Below are 17,100 nucleotides of genomic sequence, written 5' to 3'. Positions count from 1 at the left end.
ACAATTACTTACCTATCAAGCATTATTAGAGCTGAACCCAGAATGCTGTAACCACCCCCTGCCTGCCCATGAATAATAATGCCATAAACATGGCTTAGTACATTTAGTGTTCTGTATTTGAAAGCAACATTTAAAAGTTAATATTTTATTACAGGCTTTAAAATGCACTTTTCTTTTCACATAAAAAAGTGTTCACAAGCATAAAGATGCATGCAAACACTTTTTTGTTTGAAAAGAAAAGGTGTTTATACATGATCTTTAATTAGCCTAAACAAATGACAACAGCAATCGAAGGGGTGGGAGGGAGGGACTTTGGTAGTCAGATTACCATAAAGGGTAAAAGCTAGAGACACTGGCACTTAAAATGACAAAAGCAAGAGGGTGGAAAGGTTCTGTGAAAATTTCAAGTTGATTTAAGGAGCTAGACAAATCCGATACTACAGCTTGTCCACAGTATATCTGGTCAGCATGTGAGCCAAAATGGCCAGGAAAATATTTTGGCCAAGTGATATATAATCTTTATTAAACAAAGACCAGGACAGAATCCTATCACTAAAACAGATCTGTACAAGCTAGAAAAAAACAGATCCAAGAGCTGTTAACAATGCAACCAAGCTCCCACCAAGGCTGATTATAAATGTTGTGGGCTTATTTTTAACTGGCGACATGCATGAATGGGCGCTCCTTCGTTTAAGGTTGTGCGTTAGGCCTGGGAAGCCAGCACGTAAAAATCTACTGCCAATCATTAGCGGACTGGAGTTCCGCTGTGGCGACCCCTAACCGGGAAAAGCCGAAAGGCACAAACAAACAAACTGCCTCAACTAAAGAACAAAAAACAATTTACTTACAGAAATTTAAAGCTGGTATAAGAAGCCAGACAAATCCGATACTATAGCTTGTTGTCCACAGCATTTCTGGTCAGTATGTGAGCTAAAATGGCTAACATAGATCGAGACACCTCTTAACAAGGAGAGAGATCCTGAAGTTATTCAGAACTGTGATATGGGAAGCCAAGTATTATAATCAGGATATGTTAGCCAGCAGTAAGTGTCTGATGACCTAAGAGAAACCCAGGTGTACAGTGGTAGCAAAGAAATGGCATTAGAGCATTTCATAAATCAAGTTCCACAAGGTTACTAGTCATCACCATATAATGCATTTATTTATTTAATTATTCAGAATGTATTGACTGAGGCAAGTACATGGAGCCTCACCTCCTGTTCAATTACCACACCTGGGGGTGGGGATGTTATACAGTGGTAAAAAATACAGAAAACTTATCATAATAAAACTAAAATACAACAATGAATAAGACTTGTTTAGCATCTTCCGCATTTAGTGTCAATCAAGAAAATTACTCTGAAATGAGTATTATGATCTTGCTCCTCTGACTGGTCATAAACAGTATTTCAGATCAACAGATTCATCAATACAGTCAAACACATAGTCCCAGATGGAAGGCATTTAAACATCTATATTCATAGGCAGCATTCCTTCATAAACATGGAGCATTTGTGAACTTGGAGTATTTGCTTCTTGTAATTTGTTATGCTCATCCTATAATAGAACACAATTTTTCAGCCATGTTTTCCCATACCAAGGACACTTTCCATGCTACTGGCACATTCATAGGTTTGCTCCCATGAAAGACTGGCTTATTCTTTGGATGGTCCTCCTTCAAGTAAATTAGGATTATAATCATTTCTTTCTCCCCCACTATTTATCTGTTTTGGACAAAGTGCATGGGTGATTTGAACTATTAAGATGAAAGTTCAGGGAAGATTGCTTATTTTTTTTCTCCATCTTTCTTTCAGTTTGACATAGCCTAAAAAACAGCATACATATGGATGGTGTGTGGAGCTGTTGCACATCTGGTTCACCTTCTGCCCACCCCTCATCCTCCTCTCTCTTACTCTAGATCTCTGTTGTCTGCTGCAAATATGAGACCCATAACTGCAAGACCACAAATAAAGGAGGATTGCCAAGGACAAATGGCACATCTTAAGTCACAGCAATTCCAATTTATTAAGAGGTTTTTGCATTGGGATTTTGCTCCTCTGCACACTTTGCAGAGGGGGGGGGGGGTTGTCCCCAAAGTTTTGTTACTTATATGAATTAACTCTGAGATCTGGGTACTTCAGAGTAAGGGCAATACTTGGGGGAGGGGCTATAACCTCATACTTGACATTGATTTCCCAGACCCACACTTTTAGTTGTGCTTTTCTGAGTATCAAAGCTGTGGACCTCAGAATTTTATCATGAACCCCTAGCCTGTATCTGCATCTATATACTGATAGCCAAAACACAGGAAGGTTTGGCATCTTCAGTGGATCCTGGCAAATTGCCAAGCAACTTCTCTCTTACTTTTTTTTAATTCTCACTATTCAGTACCATCTATCTGTCATGTTCCAGTAATACAAGATCATTCAAAGCTCAGATTAGGAATACAGGATGAGGTAAAACTTATGCATTTCAGCCCTCTGCAGCTATGACTGTGATTGTGCTCATTTTGTAGTACTTTATAAAGTAAAATGTGCTTTGTGCTCCTCACACAGGTGTACTCTGGGCTAAGTGTCCTCCTGTCATATTCCTAAGATATGTTGGCAGACAGCATGGGCCTATGCAGGTGTGTATGTATGGAGACTGTGTGCACAAGTTTGTGTGCACACGCATCAATATGTGCGTAGGGAATGGTATACATGTGTTACATGTATGTCTGTGTGTGTGTGTGTATGTGTGTGTGTGTGTGTGTGTGTGTGTGTGTGTGTGTGTTCAAGTATGCTGTTGTGTGTGTGTGTTTGCATGAGTATACTTGTGTGTGTCTTATACTGGCTTAGTGTTCCTTCCAGAGATAGCTACCACCTTGCATCACTGTATGCTGGGAGAGTCTCTACACTCACAATTCTAAACTAGATAAATTGGGTATTGGGAATTAATGGATAGATGAATATGTCTCTCTACTGTGAATCTAAAATGCCAGACATGCCAACAGCTGCATAACAACACTACATCAGATAAAGGCAAAATGCAACTTGTGATTAGAAACTGCACTGCTAAGTTGAGTCAGGTGGGCCTGTTAGGATACCTAGCAAAAATTCATGCAGGCCATTCTGTGCTACATACTTGTCATAGTCCTAAACTCTTAGCAAATTTTGTAATGAAACAGAAGTATATCAAATTCTACAAAATAATGCAGAGTTCATTTATTCAGAGAATATCTGAATAATGATATATTCCTCTGATCATGTAACCCTTTCTCAGTGTCTGCTGTACTTCTAAGGGGAATTTAGGTTACCTTAGAGATAAGCATGTAGGCCATTGCTTAAACTCAAGTTTTTGGATCTACTCACTCTCTTTTCCAATTTTTTCTTTCAGCAAATCTCTATCTGTGTGTTAGAAAGTAAGATGCAGGAAGGAGTTTGCTTACTCTACTAAAAAGAAAAGCGCTGCATAAAGACAAGTAACCCCCCACTAATGAAATCTAGCCCACTCTTCAAGTTCTCTAATAGACCAAAAGCCAGCTTTGTTTATGCAAATTAGAAAATAAAAATATTGTACTGTGTCTGTGTATTTCTCACTTTTAATCATTAAAATCAAACACCAAAGCAAAATAAATAATTAAATCACCAAAACACGTAAAAAGCCCCGTTAATATTTATGGAGAGATAGTATAGTTTGACTGATTGGTTAAGAACTTACGCACTCATCAGTTTGTGAAAATGTAGCTCTTTAGTTTTCCAATAAATCTCACAGAAAAGTAAACACTGTGTGTATGACTGCTGACTTAAAACTATAGCATGCAGATGTTCAACTTATAGGTTCATAGATTGGTACTAGGCTATCGGCCCTAAGGCCTATACAAGCCTAGCCATAACAATTCCCTGGAAATTTCTTCCTACAATATTTACTTCTCTGGGCCCCTGTCTAGCTGGGCGACTGACTTAGGGGTAAAATGTGGCCATACTGCAATAATCCTCAGCAGCTCTTACTCAACTAAGTTTAAAGTCTCCCTCGTATAATAAGGTACCTCTATAAAGCTGGTGTTATTAACGGAAGCAGACATGTTTTAATTGTCAGTGATATCACCAAGTACTGGGATTGTGTTTATGCTATTTTTCTGCTGCAGTCTTTCTTTGCACTCATTAAAACATATTCGAAGCTGTTAAAATGGCAGTGAATGCAAGCTGTTTTTCTCTTTTTTGTACTTCTTGCTAATTAGACCCAGAATCTGTGTAGTCTTCCACTAATTTGCAGTAACGTTCCAAATGGACAGTAGTTAAACAAAGGAAATTCCAAACCGCATTACGAAAATACCTGATGTCTAAGTACTGGATCAACAAATAAGACGTTTTAATTACACATCCTTTTTTGCCAAAACTGCTGATATTCTTCTAGGTTGTGATGACTACTGAATTTGAGATGGTAGGAGTAAAGGTAAACCATCAGTGCTCATATACAGGTGATCTTCCACTTCAGTTATATCCCTCCAATGGTGAAAGAAATGGATATAACTGTGTCAGCTGTGTATAATTCTGTTAACAGTATACTTAAACTCATGTTTGATTAGCAGATGTACAACAATATCTCCATTGTTTCAGTTGTAGAACTTACAGAAATTCATAATAAGCAACAGCTTTGTAAATCTTCCCACATGGCCTGTTTTTATTAACATAGCAGGCCAAACAAGGCAACCAATCTCCATTCAGAATCCAAGCCAATCATACTGGTTACAGAAATACTGATGGTCAAAGATCACAAGCAACTTTCAACCCAAGGGTCTCCAAAACCCCCTTGACTTAGATGTCATTTCACTTTACAGCTGTGGCTTTATTCTATTTACATATGTGACATAAAGTCAGGGGCAAATGTCAACAGTGGAGACACGGTGGATTTTAGAAGCATGACAAGACTTCTCACGTTACGCGTTTTGAAATGGTGCAGTCGCAGAGCTAACGAGAAGAGCTGTGGAAGGATGTTGTTACACTGCTGGGGGTTGTTAGTGAGAGAGTTCTGTATCTGTAGTGGTGTTCAGGCCTCCGCTGTGTTCCACCTTCAGGAAGTCCTATAAAGAAATGGAAGGGAACATTACTAATGGGTTGTGTTCATTAACTGACAGCTAATCTCATTAACAAACACGGGGTGAAAACTTATACAAGCATTACATTTTGCACTACTCACAAGTGATGGTGATAGTCAAATTGCACAAGTCTATACAAGGTTGTGTAACAATGTGTTTCATATTCAAAAAGTTATTCTGAAATTAGTACATTATTTGTCGCCAAATCCATATTGCACGTGAGAACTATGCCATGGGCACTGCTTGTATCAGCAGGCTACCAGCCAAGTAATTCTCTAACTTAATAACAGTAAGGGACAGATAAAGACAGATAGATGTTATCTAATACATTCATACCTTCTACAGCAATAAGCAGGTTCTGTAATGACAACTCCAGTTATAGCCTGTATCTTAAAGTATCCATGACCCATTTAGTTAATGTCAAATTTGCCCATTTCCAGCATGTGTCTGTCAATTAGATGCAGTCTAAGTTTGAAGCAGTACTTTTGTAAACATATCCAGAATAAAACTGTTCAGAAAAAATTTGAATAGGTCTGACATAGATAGATAGATAGATAGATAGATAGATAGATAGATAGATAGATAGATAGATAGACACACTACACACAAACACAATATGCCTGATCCCCTCTTGAAAGAGTATCAGGTCATCCCCCCACCACCTCTGCTTCAGTGGCTCCTTTACTTAAATCTACAATTGTCGTTCTTCAAAGCAGAAATCATCTGTCTTTAGAAAACTGTAGTTTGTGTTATGAGAATATGAGGGCTCTCACAAGCTGTACAGCTCTATGTAATTCTTCAGCCATATAGTCCACCATTGTGAAGTGCCCTGAATCTCCACGGTAGTCCTTTCCCAAATCATTAGTCAGGAATGCTGTTAGTCTTGCTACCAAATCTGACAAATATTGTAGGTTATAGCTGTTGAATTGTGTACTACTGCTTTTCCTGTGCTACAAGACCTCCACGATTCCTTGACTCTATCCTGTTAGCTATTTCAGCAAAGCATTCTTCAGCATTTCTGCTTATTATGACTATCAAAAATTTGATACCAGAGCTCCCTTAAGGACAACCCCTCTGCCTCCCTGGTTTCAGGATGTTGGGTGCTATATGTTGATTGTTATTTCTCTTCAGTGCCCCTAGAATAGTCACCAATAGTTCTGGTTCTTGCTCTGTCACCTACTTTTGGGGCACTGACCCTTTGTTTATCCTCTCAGATATCAGTTTCCCAATGCTGTCTATTCGATGTCAATGTTTTTGGCACTGATGCTCCTGCCATTGGCCTCTCTGGTGCTATTGTAGTGGCAGGATTACCCCCCCACAAACCCCATAGTGTCTATTTCCCAAATAAGATGTTAGGCAAAACTGATGCACTTTAATGTGAAGAGCAAAACGTTCCTTCAAGGGAATCATTAGTGTGTGTGTGTGTGTGTGTGTGTGTGTGTGTGTGTGTGTGTTCTGCGTGTGTGTGTGTGTATGTGTGTTTGATACAAGCCTTGTTCAGTGCACAATTTATTTTACTTGAATACAGTCAGCCGCTGGAGCTGTATCCACTCAAAAGGTAGACATGCCACTCTCATATGAAAGTGACTGGCCACTGATGTCACCTTAATCACACTTGTGTTACCAGTCTGTCACGAGAAGGTGATATGAATGTGTGTGTGTGTGTGTGTGTGTGTGTGTGTGTGTGTGTGAGAGAGAGAGAGAGACAAGTACAGAAGTATGGAATGCACACAGACATAAAATGATGTGTGTGTGTGTGTGTGTGTGTGTGTGTGTGTGTGTGTGTGTGTGTGAGGGAGAGACAAGTACAGAAGTATAGAAGGCATGAAGACATAAAATTATTTATATGTGTGTGTGTGTTTGTGTGTGTGTGTGAGTGAGTGAGTGAGTGTGTGTGTGTGAGAGAAGTACAGAACTATGGAATGCACACAGACATAAATCGATGTTCTTGTTCTTGCTCTGTCACCTACTTTTGGGGCACTAACCCTTTGTTTATCCTCTCAGATATCAGTTTCCCAATGCTGCTTACTTGATGTCAATGTTTTTGGCACTGATGCTCCTGCCATTGGCCTCTCTGGTGCTATTGTAGTGGCAGGATTACCCCCCCACAAACCCCATAGTGTCTATTTCCCAAATAAGATGTTAGGCAAAACTGATGCACTTTAATGTGAAGAGCAAAACATTCCTTCAAGGGAATCATTAGTGTGTGTGTGTGTGTGTGTGTGTGTGTGTGTGTGTGTGTGTGTATGTGTGTTTGATACAAGCCTTGTTCAGTGCACAATTTATTTTACTTGAATACAGTCAGACACTGGAGCTGTATCCACTCAAAAGGTAGACATGCCACTCTCATATGAAAGTGACTGGCCACTGATGTCACCTTAATCACACTTATGTTACCAGTCTGTCACGAGAAGGTGATATGAATGTGTGTGTGTGTGTGTGTGTGTGTGTGTGTGTGTGTGTGTGTGTGTGTTTGATACAAGCCTTGTTCAGTGCACAATTTATTTTACTTGAATACAGTCAGCCGCTGGAGCTGTATCCACTCAAAAGGTAGACATGCCACTCTCATATGAAAGTGACTGGCCACTGATGTCACCTTAATCACACTTATGTTACCAGTCTGTCACGAGAAGGTGATATGAATGTGTGTGTGTGTGTATGTGTGTGTGTGTGTGTGTGTGTGTGTGAGAGAGAGAGACAAGTACAGAAGTATGGAATGCACACAGACATAAAATGATGTGTGTGTGTGTGTGTGTGTGTGTGTGTGTGTGTGTGTGTGTGTGTGTGTGTTTGTGTGTGTGTGTGTGTGTGTGTGTGTGTGTGTGTGTGTGTGTGTGTGTGTGTGAGAGAAGTACAGAAGTATGGAATGCACACAGACATAAATCGATGTTCTTGTTCTTGCTCTGTCACCTACTTTTGGGGCACTAACCCTTTGTTTATCCTCTCAGATATCAGTTTTTCCAATGCTGCCTACTTGATGTCAATGTTTTTGGCACTGATGCTCCTGCCACTGGCCTCTCTGGTGCTATTTTAGTGGCAGGATTACCCCCCCACAAACCCCATCTGTCTATTTCCCAAATAAAATGTTATGCAAAACTGATGCACTCTAATTTGAAGAGCAAAACTTTCCTTCAAGGGAATCACTAGTGTGTGTGTGTGTGTGTGTGTGTGTGTGTGTGTGAGTGTGAGTGATACAAGCCCTGTTCGGTGCACAATGTATTTTACTTGAATACAATCAGACACTGGAGCTGTATCCATTCAAAAGGTAGATGAGCCACTGTCATATGAAAGTGACTGGCCACTGTTGTCACCTTAATCACAGTTATGTTATTAGTCTGTCACGAGAGGGTGATATGAATGTGTGTGCGCGGATACACTAGACAATCTCGACATACTGAAATGTCGAAATTCAGTACGTCAAGACAGAATAGTGGAAAGTGCAGTTAAGCGAAACTACACTATGCCGAATCCGCCGCTATTGTGGTGTCACGTTCCTGACGTGTGGTGCGGTTTGTGGATTTATCTGGGGTTTCAGGTAAGTGTTGTGTGTTTGAGGATATTGGGTGGGGATTTTAGTGTGTGTGAGTGTGTGCGGTGGTGTGTTTTGTTTGTTTATGTGTTTAGTGCCACCTCGGAGTTAGAATATATAAGTAGGGGGAGTGTGGGCGGCGCAGACACCCACGTGGGGGGTGCAGGGGGGCTTGCCCCCCTGCTTATAGGTAGGTCAGGTGTGTTTATGTGTGTTATGTTTGTTTAGTTAGGTAGGTGTATGTGTGTGTGATTATGTTCTGGTTTGTGTGTGTGTGTGTGTGTGTGTGTGTGTGTATGATTGTGGTATTCATGATTTTGGGTTTTCGTGTATATGGGTTTTCGCCTATTCAGTCTCGAAATACTGACATTTCAGTATTTTGAGATTGTACAGTGAATCCGTGCATGCGCGCGTGTCTGTGTGTGTGTGTGTGTGTGTGAGTGTGCGTGTATGTGTGTTTGATACAAGCCAAAATCCACGAAACACGGAGCCCAGACTCACAATGTTTGACCAGATACTCAACCAGCTCCTCAAATCACGTACTATTTAAGCGTTTAATTGTAAAATCCACTTTTCGTCAAGGAAACACCTCAACTTCATCAGAACAATCATACATTGTAATTCAACCCATTTAAATACAATAAATCCAAGTCACATGTTTAAATGCATCAAATCCATTAACATTTAAAAATATATTATCAATCAGTGCATAGTTTATATTACAAACTTCTCTTGTTAAAAATATATGTGTGTATATATTAAGAAAAAATCTTTTCTTTCCTTTCTTTTGCGGAGAAAATGTATTATAAAAAGGTATATTATAAAAAGTATATTATAAAAAACTGTTAAATATTAAATATTAAAATGTAAATACTAATTAATATTTTTAAACAATGTTGTTACAAAATGTTGTCCAAAAATATTATCAAAAAATTGTCCAAAAATATTACCAAACTCACAACTATATAAAACACTTGAATATACTATAATCCATGTGGATTCTAAAACTCCCACATATGACTCACTTTTAATGAAATAAAATCAAATGTTATGAAATCTAATAAAATGAAATCTAATAAAATGAAATATAATAAAATGAAATATTGCAAATATACTATCTACCTAATACCCATAAAGACACATCTCATTGATTCTTTGGTAACCTACTTTATCTCATTAAATTCTGTAAACGCAGGATACACATAATTGAACATGTTTCGTTCAAACCTGGATATTGGCAAGCATTTAACCTTAGTTGCCAAAGTAATTCACTATTTTCTAATTTTAATGATTCAGGTCCTCCCCTCCCATCACTCCTTAGCTGGTGGATGACTCCAAATTTAAATGTATGCCCTGGATGCTCATTCACATGCCTAGCCAATGCGTTTTCCAATTTACTGTTATTTATACAGTAAATGTGTTCATAAATTCTTTTGCCCAGCTTTCTATCCGTCTTACCTATATAGAAAGCTGGGCAAAGTGTACACTTAGCCAGGTAGACAACTTGTTTACTTGTACAATCAAATCTTCCTGGTATTTTAAATTTCCTATTCCCTATAGTACAATAAGTGCTTGTGTCTATATATTTACATATACGGCACATCCCACACTTGAACATCCCGTCTCTGTTACTAGATGTCCTAAATTTAGTTTCTAAAATAGATTTCAAATTATTTCCTCTCCTAAAAACAACTTTAGGCAGTAGAGGAAATAAACCCCTGAAATGGCCATCCTTCATAAATATGTCCCAGTTCTTTTTAATGATACTTGATACTTCAAGTGAATCGATATTAAAGGTAGAAATAAAACTATATGGACTGAAGGATTGTTTCTCTACTCTAACCCAGGAATTGTCTTGTGCTAATCCACACAGAATTGGGTCGTATATACCTATGACTCTTTTATGTTGGACTTCACTCATCAATTCATGTATTAAACCAAATGGATAACCTCTCTGTTTGATACAAGCCCTGTTCAGTGCACAATTTATTTTACTTGAATACATTCAGATGTTGGAGCTGTATCCATTCAAAAGGTAGATGAGCCACTCTCATATGAAAGTGACTGGCCACTGTTGTCACCTTAATCCAAGTTATGTTATCAATCTGTCACGAGAGGGTGATATGAATGTGTGTGTGTGCGCGTGTATACGTGTGCGCATGTGTGTGTATACGTGTGCGCATATACGTGTGTGTGTGTGTGTGTGTGTGTGTGTGTTTTTACAAGCCCTGTTCAGTGCACAATTTATTTTACTTGAATATAGTCAGACGCTTGAGCTGTATCCATTCAAAAGGTAGATGAGCCACTGTTATATGAAAGTGACTGGCCACTGTTGTCACCTTAATCAGAGTTATGTTATCAATCTGTCATGAGAGAGTGATATGAATGTGTGTGTGTGTATGTCTGAAAATAATCATGACCTTTTCTTTGTAGACAGTTTATATGACGTCTTCCCAGTCAAAGGAAGTGTATACTGTAGTAGAACCATCTGTCTGTGAAAGAAGATGAAGCATTGTTTTGTGATATGACATGAATAAAATGGCAGAACTCATGCATTGGCTTTCAGAATCATTTTTTATCATAATTATTTCACAACCATTCTGCTGCAAATTATATGAAATTCTGTTCAAAGCAACCACTCACTCTTTCCTTTTTCTTATGGAGCAAATATACAATTATAAATATATCAAATAGCTACATCATCGAAACTAAAACAACAAAGCATTTGCTTCTAAAGGTAAAATACTGAAAATAGGGAATTAGTACTCAGACATTCAAGATGCAAGTACTTTATTATCCCTGCAACTAAAATCATAGTATAAACATAGTTTATAACCAAATATTCACATTCCCAAAAATATTACTAGAAAATATTAAACTGTTTCAGAGGAGAAAACCTGTACTGATAGGAACCACCAAGAGACTTGTACAGTCATTAGCACGTGTCAGGGTGCCAGGTTGTCTTATAGTCAGTGTCTGTAAAGGTAATGCCTTCTTTTTACATTGGGTAAGGCAGTGCTGACCTATTTGTGACAAGTGTGTTACATTCAAAGTAAAAAAAAAAAAAAGTTTTATTTCTGGTACTGGCCTTGACAATATAGCCAAGCCGACATCTTAATTAAGCTGCATTTATGTCCATCCCTCTCAAAAGGGAATGAGAGTTGACCTTTTGTATAAAGGAGCTGAATGCAAAGTTTTATAAGCATTTCATACTGTCAGTCTGGCAAAACAATATAAACTGGATATCGATCATGTTTGTAAAGGGTGGAATGGCAATATTGTGTGTACTACACACGACTGTCTAAAAATAATTTACACAAACTTTTACTTACAGCTATTAAAAGGAGACTGAAATTTAACCTCTTATACATAGATATTAAATGCAGGGTTTTATAGGCATTTCATAGTGACAGTCTGGTGAAAAAAAAACACAGGAAGGATGCAGGTCAGTTTCCTAGACCATCAATCCTAAAATGGCGTATAGTGAAGGAGGTTTGCTGAAAAACACATTACCGGTTTTAGAGACAGTGTACATCTTTACCTTGTACTTCTTGGTTCCAAACTACAACCAGCACTGAGTCGAACTCCTGCATTAGACGTGTGTCAATCAATTTTCATCTATCAGTTCCACTGGTGTCTACTGCAATCTAATCTGCATGGCTATTTCAATCAGCCAAGAGTTGTTGCTACTGAATGAAAACACAGAAGTGAGTCTGACCAGTGAGCTATCATGTCTGTGATAAGGCAGCTGTAAGGAGACTGCAGTGCCAGTCAAATTTAATGTAGCTGGAGATTCATCAAAAGTATCAAGTTAGCCACCAAATCTAGTTTTCCATGACGTCTTTCAGTGCTCCTAGCTGCCTTTGTAAGGTGTTCAGATCACCATCTGGTCAGTTTGTGTTTCCAGCATCCTGTTTTCACTAAATGGCTTACTGGGGTACAAAACTTAATAAAACATGCTGGCCAATTACTTTCGTCTTTTGTTATGGCAATACTACATGTATCCTCTTTTTGGAATAAAAATTATCTCACTGTCAATCTTAAAATAATTTAAGTATACCATTTCATAAATTCTTGTTTTGCTGCAATCTTACTTAAAGATTTTATGTGCACTCTTTTTTTGTGCAGTTCTCTTTTTAGTCTGGCGCATTAACAGTAAAACAATTTTAAACTTGAAAATTGCCAAGGCTTTAGGAAAATAAAATGGTCCGACAGTGAAACATAAATGCAAAACAGCAAGCATTGTCATCTGGCTTCATTGCCATTCACTCTTCAAGAAATCTGCACAGCAAACCAAAATGAGAAATTATATAATTTCACAGTACAACATAGCCTTTTAGAAATGTAGGTTTCCTTGACAGTCTACTAGAAGATCTGGTTGCATTCTGCTTCCCAATATCAGCTGGGTTAAGGGCACAGTTTTGATTACGGACAGGAATGGGCCAAGTAGCATGTATCAAACTAAAATAGTTGCTGTCAATGTAAAAGGGCTTTAATGTGAATGACACATTGCCATGGTATATTCAATATTGTAAACAACAGGCTTTTTACCTCTATGACTGTAGATCAGAGTACAAGTGCTGTGTCTTTAAGAAGCATGTCAAGTACTGGACGTGCACATATAAATACCGGGCACGTGCTATTCCCAGTGCCATTGTGAGAGTGCAGCCAGAGAGAGAGCATGTTTGATTGCAGTAGTTAGTTTGTATACAAGTTACTTAAGTTAAAGTCAGTAAACTTCTATCATGATGTATTTGTATAAAATAAAGCTACTTGAACAGAACCGACAAAGACTCTTCTGTTATGTCCAAAGCAGGAGAGCGACAATAACCATCGAATGTTATGGGTGATAAAGAGGCAGACACTTGTCATGGTTCACTTGTTCAAGTAACGTACTCTGCCCACATTCACATTTATGCCTCTTGCCTTGTCAGTTGTCATCTGTAGAGGATTTCATTTTGTTTTTCTGATGACAGTCTCTCAGCCTTACTAGATCTAGTTAAGGTCTCGGCTGAGATACAAAAATTAACTTGGTATAATAACTGTGATTAAATATTAGCAGCACAACCATCCTGAGATAAATAATGGAGAAAAAGCTAGAGATGAATTAAGAGAACAAATGAACATTCCTAGATTTGTAGAAAGTATATGGCAGAGTCCAAAGAAAACTAATTTTGGCAGTCATATGAAGGTTTGCAGTTCCAGAAATTTAGGTTGAATTAGTGGAGGGTATGCATGCCGCCTCACAGCAAGAGGTTTTCCGGTTCGATCCTTGGCTGGGGTGTCTTCTGTGCGGAGTCTGCATGTCCTCCTGTGGTCGCGTAGGTTTCCTCCGACTGCTCTGGTTTCCTCCCACATCCCGAAGACATGCTGTAGGTGGATTGGACACTCTAAATTGGCCCTAGGCATGAGTGCGTGCATGTGTGTTCCTTCTGTGGAAGGTTGGGCACCAGGCTGGCAACTTGACACCATAAAACTCCACTGCAAGTCATGAGCGGACAAGGTGATCCACTGTGGTGACCCCTAACCAGGAAAAGAAAGAAGAAGAAGATGTACAAGGACCCAAATGACACAAGTACAAACAGTATTCAGACTCAAATAAGGGTTCCCAGTGGATTTGGTGGTGTATCAGGGTTCAGCTCTGAGTCCATTGTTGTTAATAATGGTGAATGACTACATTATCTAACAGGTTGGAGGGGAAAGATCAACAAAGCTGCCTTATGCAGATGATGTGGCATTACAAACAGACTCCTGATCCTAGAAATATCAACACTATAACAATACTAAGTCTGAGACTGCAGCATATTGAAGTGTACCCCAGACTCCAAGGTGCAGCAGTGCTGGAGTAAGTACACATAAATATCATGCAAATGGATGACATAAACCACCAAGTCAGAAAAAGCATATCAGTTCATAGGTGTTTACTAGGCTAATGACCACAAAAGCCTGTAGGAGACAGACTACAGGGATAGAGCCTTGAGGCAGTCTGTACAGTACATTTCTAAAAAACACCAAAAATTCTCTAAATAATTTGAACATTCTGTGCATAATACATGTGGTTAAAGCTGAAGTTTGGATTGCACTCTAGAGACTGCCTTCCCTATCAAGAATTGATATCAGAATATAGGCAAACAGAAAAAGGACAGGGGAGTGCTAATTCAAAGACCAGCTCTAGGAGAATTTTTAGCCAAGTCTAGAACTGAACCTGCTGTTTAAAAAATGGATAATTATTAGAGTTATAAAATATTGCATGAGAACTATAAGAGGTTAGAAAAGATTTGAATGACAGGCTGGAAAGGCAATTTACAAAGGAACAGTGGAAGGACGTCTGTATGGCTCATAAGTATGCAATAAAGTCCAGGAGGCTCTGGACTTTTTCTTGGAAGTGTTTGCATAGGTATTTCTATACTCCGAGCAGACTTCAGAGAATATTTCCTCAGATAGATAGCAAATACTGGAGGTGCGATGAAAATAAGAGGGATAACTGGGAACATACTTTTTTGGGAGTGCAATGAGTCCTATTTTAACAATTCCCTTCATAGCATTGTGTCAGAAATGCTGGGGAAGTGAAGGACTTGCCTATACAAAGTAAGGCGGTACTATGTTTAATGTTATTGGCTGTCAAAAATGCAATTACTAGAAAATGGAAATCAAAAGCAACTGAAGTACTGAATAAAGGGAACAAAGGAACTAGAGGTGGGATCTTTAGAGAAAAGGGAAGATGCAAATCAAATAGAAATAAATGGAATCTGTGGGAACAATACATGCAAAGTAATAATTAGGAGGAAGAGTGAGGTTTAAGGAAGGAGAGGAAATGAAAAAGGTTTACTATTAAAATGTGGAACGGACTGCGGTGGTGGTGCTGCGGTAGCGTTGTCACCTCACAGTAAGACGTTGTCCTGTTCGATTCTCAGCTAGAGCGTCTTCTGTATGGAGACATGCGTGAATGGGTGTACCTTTGTTGAAGGTTGTGCGTCAGGGCTGGCAACTCGGCACGTAAAAATCTACTGCCAATCATTAGCAGACCGAAGTTCTGCTGTGGCGATCCCTAACCGGGAAAAGCCAAAAGACACAACATTAAAATGTGGAACGACACTTATGCAAAACTGGGATGGATCAATGCGTGTTTTCCTGTTTCCTTAATGCCGATCCGGAAATGTTTGAATTCTCATTAGCGAATGGTTGTGTGCATTTGCTAATATGGGATAGACGTTCTGCTAACAGATCGCACTACAGTGGAAATCGGGAAATTTACCCTTTTCCTCACTGTATTGCGATCTTGGAGTTAGAATATATAATATGCAAGGGGGGCTTACCCCCTGGAAAAATGTTACTGGTAAGATGGAATTTTGACATTGGAACTCTGATTACCAGTTCTGACATTTTGGTAATTCTGTATTACCAAATTTGGATAACAAATTCAATCAAAAAGTGAAAAATTGTTTTAATTTTCCACATTTTGATAGTAAACCATTGAGCAATTTATATAATGTTGGAATGAATAATTGTTAAAAAGAAAACATATATATATATATATATATATATATATATATATATATATAATTTATAATAATGCATGAATATAACGTGTTAATACGATTTGTTTTTCATTCTATTAATGTATGTGAGTCTATATCTTAAGCAATAACTTAATAAAGATGTTTAAAATTTTTTATATATATACATATACATAAAATTAAATACTTGAAGTTTCTACTTGTAGTTATGAGTCTGAGTTATAAGCAAAGGCCCAGCAATAAACTTAGAACACTCCTGAAATAAAAACAAGCAACAAGAATGAAAGGAGAAAAAAATATGGATGAAAGAAATCACACAAACAATGCTAAATGCAAAACTAGAATAAAAAAGGGCAAAAGGAACTCAATAAAAATAAGAAAAATAGCAAAAATTATTCATGCATTAACAAATAGACAAAAGAAAACAAACCACAGCAATGTTTGAAAAACTGTAAAAGAAACAGAAATTACAGGGGTAAAGTACTGATTGACTGTTGGCTCAGATGTTACAGTAGCTGGCTGGGAACAAGCGATGAAACATGAGGGGAAGTCTGCTCACCTTCCTCTGAGAGTATGGATGGGGAGTATGCCCAGAGTAGGAACCTTGTTAGTGCAGACTGGGTGTCACCAGTAGGTCTTTGCCTTCAATACTGCAGAGCTATTGATGTGTCACCTCTTGCAGAAGCAGGAGAAACACCTCTCACATATGACCATTGTGTGACACATTGTGGGATGCAGTGGGCATGGATATGGCTATAAAGAGAAATCACTCAGTTCCATAAGGTGGGTGACCGTCCACTCTCACCAATCGAGTCTCACACTATGTAGGAATGAATGGGTCATTTGGCCCACATCATTCAGGGAAGAACAGGCCAAATGGGTGAAGGGAAGGGAGGTTTAATAGTCACTCAGGTGAGCAGAAGAAAAAAGGGCAAAAAAGAATCAACCTGTAGCAACGGTATTAAATAAATCAATTC

At 38.5% G+C, this 17,100-nt stretch overlaps 1 protein-coding gene across 2 annotated transcripts in view; it reads right to left on the bottom strand.

The window, feature by feature from the left end:
- Positions 1–1,133: 1,133 nt before the first annotated feature.
- ATCAY (ATCAY kinesin light chain interacting caytaxin) overlaps positions 1,134–17,100 on the bottom strand; it is a 644,371-nt gene continuing 628,404 nt past the window's right edge. For both annotated transcript variants that reach the window (XM_044054019.1, XM_044054020.1), the window contains one exon: positions 1,134–5,062. In XM_044054019.1, the coding sequence (XP_043909954.1) occupies positions 5,053–5,062 (10 nt within the window). In that variant the 3' untranslated portion in view covers positions 1,134–5,052. The remainder of the gene's footprint in view (positions 5,063–17,100) is intronic.

Source organism: Protopterus annectens, chromosome 13.part0 (genome assembly GCF_019279795.1).
Source record: "Protopterus annectens isolate FY-2018-M chromosome 13.part0, PAN1.0, whole genome shotgun sequence".
Taxonomy (NCBI): domain Eukaryota; kingdom Metazoa; phylum Chordata; order Ceratodontiformes; family Protopteridae; genus Protopterus; species Protopterus annectens.
The sequence above is the reverse complement of the archived record's forward strand: the minus strand, read 5'-3'. Positions and strand labels throughout refer to the sequence as shown.